This window comes from Chlamydotis macqueenii, chromosome W (assembly GCF_036417535.1).
Source record: "Chlamydotis macqueenii isolate bChlMac1 chromosome W, bChlMac1.mat, whole genome shotgun sequence".
In the NCBI taxonomy this organism is placed as follows: Eukaryota; Metazoa; Chordata; class Aves; order Otidiformes; family Otididae; genus Chlamydotis; species Chlamydotis macqueenii.
The window spans coordinates 42,758,375-42,766,931 of NC_141592.1; the positions used below are offsets into that span (position 1 = coordinate 42,758,375).

At 45.6% G+C, this 8,557-nt stretch overlaps 1 protein-coding gene across 1 annotated transcript; it reads right to left on the reverse strand.

Moving 5' to 3' along the window:
* Positions 1-2,722: 2,722 nt before the first annotated feature.
* On the reverse strand, positions 2,723-3,356 carry LOC147596706 (macrophage immunometabolism regulator-like). Its single transcript, XM_086769769.1, is given in 2 exon segments — positions 2,723-2,746; positions 2,748-3,356. Coding segments are annotated over 2 exon segments (618 nt in total). The 5' UTR covers positions 3,342-3,356.
* Positions 3,357-8,557: the final 5,201 nt, after the last annotated feature.

Sequence of the window (8,557 nt, forward strand, 5' to 3'; positions counted from 1 at the left end):
TGTGTGTGAAGAATGTTGATAAAAACATTCTGATGATATGAGTTGTTGTTAATGAGACCAAGGACACTGTCTGGCTTTCCAAGTCTCGTTAAGGTCTCGTTAACGTGCAGATGCGGGAAGCTGGGCAAAAGACAGACAGAATAATTGATCCAAACTGGCCAAAGAGAGTATTCCATGCCATAAACGTCATGCTCAGTATATAAGTGGGGGTTGCCCATGGGAGGGGGCATCATTTTCAGTTATTCCTTTTCTTGTTGGGTATCCGTTCGGGCACCCTTGGCATTCTTTTCTTCTCTCTTGCTTGCTGGCATCGTTCCCTCTACCTTGCTAGCTTGCTCTCCCCCTTTGCTTGCTGCTCGGTGTTGTTCCTGTGATCGCTGCTCAGGACGGGCTGCGTCGGTCATTCGGACATCGGGTGGTGAGAAATTGTACATTGTTCATTTTGTATATTTTGTATATATTAATATACATATATTCTGTTAGCTTTGTAGTTTTTAGTATTTTTAGTAAACTGTTTTTATCTCAACCCACGAGTTTTCCTTTCTTCCCAATTTCTCTCCCCTGTCCCACTAGGTAGGGGCAGGGTGAATAAGAAAACTGTGTGGTGATCCGGGCTAAACCACCACATACGGGGAGAGGGGCCGGACCGCCGGTGCCCCCTGGCTGCGCCCACGTCTCGTCAGCCGCTCTCGCGCGAGCTGCGGGCTCCTGGCGCCTCGCTCCATTCCCCCCGAGCTTCCCTGCCTCGGGAATCCCCTGGCTGCGCTGCGCTGTGCCGCGCCGCTGCGAATCGTGCCGACTCCGAAGCTGTTGCCTCGGCGACTGAGGAGAGATGGTTCCACATTTTAAAATAATGAAAGGAAATTGTTTATTTAGCACTATAAAAGGCTGGACCCTCTTACAGTGACTTTGGAGACCTCACCTACGAGTGGACGCACTGCGTAGGACCTTCCATTTACCAGGACAGGCTCTCCAAATCCTCGCTGCAACCTGGGCTCCCCAGCGACTGGGGATCTGGATGATGGTAACATATTAATAGGGCAATTGGTGATGTATCTTTCTTAATCACTATACTTATTTCCATGTAGTAATGATTAGATGCATTACCTTTAAATGCTATTGCTGTTAATCTGTTGATAATCACTACTAATCCTTTATTTCTCTATTTGAGTAAATCAAGTGAAACAAGTTTGTGGAGTATTGTGGTATTTGAACCTTTTGTGCTGATCCTGCTCTGTGGTAAAACAATATTCTAATAAGCCAGAAAACATTAACCAAAGCAGTAAAACATAGTCTACTGGGCTCCTCTTCACTGCCTTCAGTTACAATTGCGGAGTAAGTGGCAGAGTGAAAAGAACTCTCCATTTTCCACAACACATGCATTGATTAGTGATTGCTATTCACTCTGAAGAAGAAACAAAAAAAACCCCTGAATTGTACTAGAAAGATCTGATCAAATAAGTTGTTTCAAAACAATATGATCTTAATTTTAACTTCTAAATAAGTAAACCACTGAAGCACACTGCTTCAGTAATAGATTGCACCTAAAAATGTCTAAAAAGTTTTTTTTTTAATTTTTAAACATAAGTTACTAACATGTTTTAAATATATCTAAGAATACAGCTGTCAAAACTACATTTGATATCATATTTGGACAAAAAATTCTTAAGCAACAAATTAAACCAGTGTATTCAATCTATTCTGTTGAATAATCCAGAATCAGCTCTTCAGGGCTGATACAGAAACACTTCACTTGCACTCCATCTAAAAAAAATCTGTCTTCCAGATCTTAATAAAAGTGTTCAGTGCTTCAAATAAACTATATTTCCAAAGCAATGCTAGAATTATTTGACATCTTCCATTACTATACTATATAGAAATCATGAATTAAAATTTAAAACTTTGACACACCAATGCAGACATTCTAGTGTATTTACTGGAATATGAAGTGAATCCTTGTTTACATGTCAAGACAATGTAAAAAATAAATCATACTAACAAAAAAAACCAAACTCTTCACTCTCAAACATTTTTTAATATTCCAAACTAGTTTTATAAAACAGAGGAGGCAAAACAAGTACTTCCATGCAGTAACTAAAAACATAATGTAATAGGTTTAAAGTAGCAAATTAACAAAGGTTTATTTTATGAGTGAATTTCCACCTCACCACCAGTGCCAATCCAGTTTCAAAATATTTGAATGAGATGGTTTAAAATAACAAGTGATCCAATTTAGTCAAGCTCACATTCCTTCCCATGATGTAAAAAAACATACATACATTTAATTGTAGACTACAGTAAGAAACAAAAAGATAACTTGAGTATCTATCCAAGAGAAATTTCTAACATCAAGTCAAAATTAGCAACAACCAAGCAGACCATCAATTTTTCAGTATTAAATTATCATAAGTACTAGATAACTGTAAACCCCCCCCAAAACCAAAAGATTTTTCTTTGTTAAAAGGTGTCCAAAGAAATATCCACCAGTTGCAGTCAAATTTGCATTAGAAGCTGCTTGCTCTGGAAAGATTTTTTTCCCCTTTAAGTATTTGTAACACAATGTACTGTCAGAATTCTATTCAAATAAATTACTTTCTGATAACATTTAGCTGATACCACCTACAACGTGGACAGTCATGTACACAGCATGACAGTGGATTTTTGCAGCAACAGAGAAATAATCAGAAACTGGTTACAAATTCTAGACTGTAATTCATATAGTTCATGTATTATTTCTTGCAAGCATACAGGTCCCCTCTAAGGGTAAGGTGTTGGAGCTGGTATTGTAGCACTTCTGTGTCAGCAGGTTCCTTAATGCTCATTTTATCTAAATTGAGGTAGTCCAGAGATTTCAAGTGAGCCCTTTTACCTTTTAAAAGACAAAGAGGCAGGGGATCATGAAGTGCCTTGTAAGGTTCATATAGTAAAGTCTTAGTGCATTTATCCTCTGAGCTGGGCATCCGTCTCCTCCTCCTCCCATTTACTGCTGGGATTTCATATGGCTGATAGTACCTACTTCTAGTTTTGTACAAATGGGAGGAACACACAAGTCCTAAATCAAGCTGTTTAGAGTGCAAGTTAGGCCTGGATTCCCCTTTATTATCTTCATTTCCTGTATACTTTTGGGCTAATTTTAGCAGCTCCTCTCCAGTCGTGAAGCCAACCAGGTAGTTAGAATCCATATGAAGGATCTGATAGCCTGAAATTGTTCGTCGCATTGGTGAGCAGGGAGTACTGGAACATCGTGGGTTTTCTGCTTCTGTTTTGACTGCAGAATTGACCTCTGCAAGAGGTACAGGGAGGGTAGATATGGTAGTTCTGGACTCTCCATTTATGTCCATTTTAAGCACAGTGCTATTCTCCTAAAAATAAAAAAAGAGACTGATCACAAATAGAGCCTTGAGCCAATAAAGGAGCTGAGAGAGGATGTCAGAAATCAGACTTTTTATCACCTAGAAACCATAGCCAGTACTTCCCTATTCAGTTTTCTCTTATACTCTACAGAGTGTTTCATAACAAAACTATCATTATCTGTCTTTTAAAATTATTTTGGCCCCCTTTTCAAGAACAAATACTATAAATATACTCGTGATATTCTTAAATATGTTAAAAACATATTGATGAGTAGTACTGTACAAAAAAAATTGAAGTATTTTTCCATTCTACTTCTTAATTCTTTTAGTCTATTTGATTCCTTATAAACTCTTTCCTTTCAGGCCATCTACATACATTAGCACATCCACAGTAACATTTCCTATACTCAGTTGCATATTTTTTCCATTCACAAGAATATCAGTAAACATATCTATAAAAAAAAAAAAAAGGCATCTAACAGTTACTAGCTCAGGCATAACCATGAACTAGATGTGACCTACTGGATAATGCAATGTTTCCCTGCGGTGAGTTGACCTTGCCTGGCCACCAGTGGCCCACCAAGGTGCTCTATCACTCCTCATCCTCAACAAGAATGGGGGAGAAAAATACAATGAAAAAGCTTGTGGGTCAAGAAAAGGAAAGGGAGATCACTCAGCAATTACAGTCACAGGCAAAACAGACTTGACTTGGGGAAATCAATATAATTTATTGCTAATCAAATCAGAGTAGGATAATGAGAAATAAGAACAAATCTAAAAAACATCTTCCTCCCATCCCTCCCTTCTTCCCAAACTCAACTTCACTCCCAAATTAGCTACCTCCTTTCCACCGAGCAGTGCAGAGGGATAGGAAATGGAGGTTGGAGTCAGTTCATAACACGTTGTCTCTGCCACTCCTTCCTCCTCACACTCTTTCCCTGCTCCAGCATGTGGTTCTACTCACAGGATAGAATAATAGAATGGTATGAGTTGGAAGGGACCTTTAAAGGTCATCTAGTCCAATCTTCCCTGCAAGGAGCAGGAACATCTCCAAGCAGATCAGGTTGCTCTGAGCCCCGTCCAACCTGGCCTTGAACCTGCTCAGAGACTCGAACCAACCTGCCCAGGGATGGGGCATCCACCACCTCTCTGGGCAACCTGTTCCAGTGTTCCACCACTCTCACTGCAAAAAAAGTTTTCCTTATATCCAGTTTGAATCTAACTCCCTTTATTTTAAAACCATTACCCCTCGTCCTATTGCAACAGGCCCTACTGAACAGCCTCTCCCCTTCTTTCCTGTAGGCCCCCCTGAGGTACTGGAAGACAGCTATCACGTCTCCCCCAGAGCCTTCACTTCTCCAGGCTGAACAGCACCAACTCTCTCAGTCTGTCCTCACAGAAGAGGTGCTCCAGCCCTCTGATAATCTTTGTGGCCCTCCTCTGGACCTTCTCCAACTGGTCCATGTCCTTCTTGTGCTGGGGGCTCCAGAACTGGACACAGTGCTCCAGGTGGGGTCTCACCAGGGCAGAGTAGAGGGGGAGAATCCCCTCCCTTGACCTGCTGGCCACGGTCCTCTTGATGCAGCCCAGGATGCGGTTGGCTTTCTGGGCTGCAAGCGCACATTTTTAGTTCATGTTGAGCTTCTCATCCACCAGCACTCCCAAGTCCTTCTCCTCAGGGCTGCTCTCAATCCATTCTCCACCCAGCCTGTATTTGTGCCTGGGATTCCCCCAACCCATGTGCAGGACCTTGCACTTGACCTGGTTGAACTTCATGAGGTTGGCATGGGCCCACCTCTCCAGCCTGTCAAGGTCCCTCTGGATGGCATCCCTTCACTCCGGCGTGTCGATGGCACCACACAGCTTGGTGTTGTCGGCAAACTTGATGAGGGTGCACTATCCCACTGTCCACTGTCCATGTCACCGACATGAGATGATGAACGAGATGATGAACAGGGTCAGGCCCAATATTGACCCCTGAGGAACATCACTCTTCAGCAGTCTCAACTTGGACATCAAGCCGTTGACCACCCACTCTCTGAGTGCGGCTATCCAGCCACTTCCTTATCCACCAAGTGGTCCATCCATCAAAGCCATGTCTCTCTAGTTTACAGAGAAGGATGTAGTGTAGGACAGTGTCAAATGCCTTGCACAAGTCCAGGTAGATGTCCTGGTTTTGGCAGGGATAGAGTTAACTTTTCCTCTCAGTAGCTGGTATGTTTTGGATTTCATGTGTGAAGAATGTTGATAAACACCCTGATGATACCAGTTGTTGTGAATGAGACCAAGGACACCATCCTGCTTTCCAAGTCTCGCTAATTTGCAGATGCAAGAAACTGGGAGAAAGACAGAATAATTGACCCAAACTGGCCAAAGAGAGTGTTCCATGCCATAAACGTCATGCTCATGGGGGCAGGCGAGGGTGGGTATCTGCCTTCCTGGCATCCATCCTTCCTGCTCATTTTGCTGGCATCGTTCCCCCTACCTTGCTGGCTCCCTTTTGCTCCTTTGCTTGCTGCTCAGTTTTATTTCCGTGATCGCTGCTCGGGACGGGCTGTATCGGTCATTGGGACATCAGGTGGTGAGAAAACACATATTGTTCACTTTGTATATTTTTAATATCCTTATATTCTGTTATTATTGTAGTTTTCCCTTTTTATTTTAGTAAATTGTCTTTATCTCAACCCACGAGTTCTCCTTCCTTCCCAATTCTCTCCCCCATCCCCCTGGGGAGGGGGAGGGTGAGCGAGAAACTGTGTGGTGATTCGGGCTAAACCATCACAGTAGATGACATCAGTTGGTTGTCCCTTACCCACCAATGCTGTAACGCCGTCATAGAAGGCCACCAAATTGGTCAGGCACAATTAGTGGCTTAATGAAGCCATGTTGGCTGCCACCAATCACCTCCTTATTTTCCATGTGTCTTAGCATGGTTTCCAGGAGAATCTGCTCCATGACCTTGCCAGGCACAGAGGTGAGGCTGACCAGCTGGTAGTTCCTCTGGTCCTCCTTGTTCCCCTTTTTAAAAATGGGGGTTATGTTATCCCTCTTCCAGTCATTGGGAACCTCGCCACGACTTCTCAAATATGATGGACAGCGGCTTGGCAACTTCATCCGCCAGTTCCCTCAGGACCTGTGGATGGATCTCATCAGGTCCCATGGACTTCTGCACCTTCAGGTTCCTTAGATGGTCCTGAACTTACAGTGGGCAGTTCTTCACACTCCCCGTCCCTGCTGTTGCCTTCCCAACTTGGGCAATGTGGCTAGAGCACTCGCCGGTGAAGACCAAGGCAAAAATTCATTGACTGCCTCAGTCTTCTCCATGTCCTGGGGAACCAGGTCTCCCATTTCCTTCTGGAGAGGGCTCACATTCTCCCCGGTCTTCCTTTTATCCCCCACATACCTATAGAAGCTTTTCTTGTTGCCCTTGATGTCCCTGGACAGATGTAATTCTGTCAGGGCTTTAGCCTTCCTTACCTGGTCATCCCTGGCCGCTCAGACAACCTCTCTGTAATCCTCCCTGGCTATCTGTTCTTGATTCCACCTCCTGTAGGCCTCCTTTTAGTTTTGTGTTTTGGTTTGGTTTGGTTTTTTTTTTCAGTTGCTCCAGGAGGTCCTTTTTCATCCATGCAGGCCTCCTGGTGTTTTTTTCCTGACTTCCTCTTTGTTGGGATGCATCGCTCCTGAGCTTGAAGGAAGCGCTCCTTGAATATCAACCAACTTCCCAGGAGGGAAGAGAGGCCCAGGACCTTATCCCATGGTATTCTGCCCAGCAGATCCCTGAAGAGGCCAAAGTCTGCTCTCCTCTAGTCCAGGGCAGAGAGCTTGCTGCATAGCTTCCTCACTGCCCCAAAGATCCTGAACTCCCCCATCTCATGGTCACTGCAGCCAAGGCTGCCCTTGATCTCCACGTCCCCCACCAGCCCCTCCTTGTTGGTGAGAACGAGGTCCAGCATGGCACCCCTCCTCGTCAGCTCCTCTATCGCCTGCAGGAGGAAGTTGTCATCCACACATTCCAGGAACCTCCTGGACTGCCTGTGCCCAGCTGTGTTGTCCCTCCAACAGATGTCAGGGTGGTTCAAGTCCCCCATGAGGACCAGGGCTTGTGACCGTGAGGCTGCTCCTATCTGTCTATAGAGGGCCTTGTCCGCTCGGTCTTCCTGGTGGCCTGTAGCAGACTCCTACTGTAACATCACCTGTCCCTGCCCTCCCTTCAATCCTGACCCATAAGCTCTCTGTCAGCTCCTCCTCCATCCCCAGGCAGAGCTCCATGCACTCCAGCCGGTTGCTGCCATAGAGGGTGACAACCCCTCCTTGTCTCCCCTGCCTGTCCTTCCTAAAGAGCCTGTATCCTTCCATTCCAACTCCCCAGTCATAGGACCCATCTCACCACGTCTCTGTGATGCCAGGAAGATCGTAGCCCTGCAGGCGTGCGCACATCTCTAGCTCTTCCTGTTTGTTCCCCATGCTATGTGTGTTGGCATAGAGGCACTGAAGCTGAGCCCCCGATGAAGCCGACTTGCTGGCTGGAGTGGCTGGCAGTCCTTTGAGCTGCACTTTAGGTGCTCTCGTACTTACCTGCGATCCTTCCCCAGGTTGCTGGCACTGGCGCCATACTGACAGTGGTGGGCTGGATCGTGCTCCCTCTCCCCCGGCAATGTTAGTTTAAAGCCCTCTTAACGAGCCTGTCAAGCCTTTGGCCGAAGACGCTCTTCCTCTTCTCAGTTAGGTGGACCCCATCAGCCCCCAGTAGACCAGGCTTCTCAAAGCGAGTCCCATGGTCTAAGTAGCCAAAGCCCTGGCTGTGGCACCATTCCCGTAGCCATTTGTTGACTTGCCAGATTCAACTGGCTCTTTCAGGCCCCTTCCCTTTGACCGGGAGGATCGATGAAAAGAGTACCTGCGCCCCAGAGTCCTTGACTGTTGTACCCAGGGCCCTGAAGTCCCTCTTGATGCTCCTCAGGCTGCTCCTGGCTGCGTCACTGGTGCCCATGTGAAACACCAGCAGTGGATAATAGTCCGTGGGCAGTATGAGGTTTGGTAGTCTCTTGGTGATGTCCTGGATACAAGCCCCCAGTAAGCAGCACACCTCTCTAGAGAGTGTGTCAGGTTGGCAAATGGGTGCCTCCATACCTCCCAGAAGAGAGTCACCCGCTACTATCACCTGCCGCCTCTTCTTGGTTGCACTGGTTGTTATATGGGGA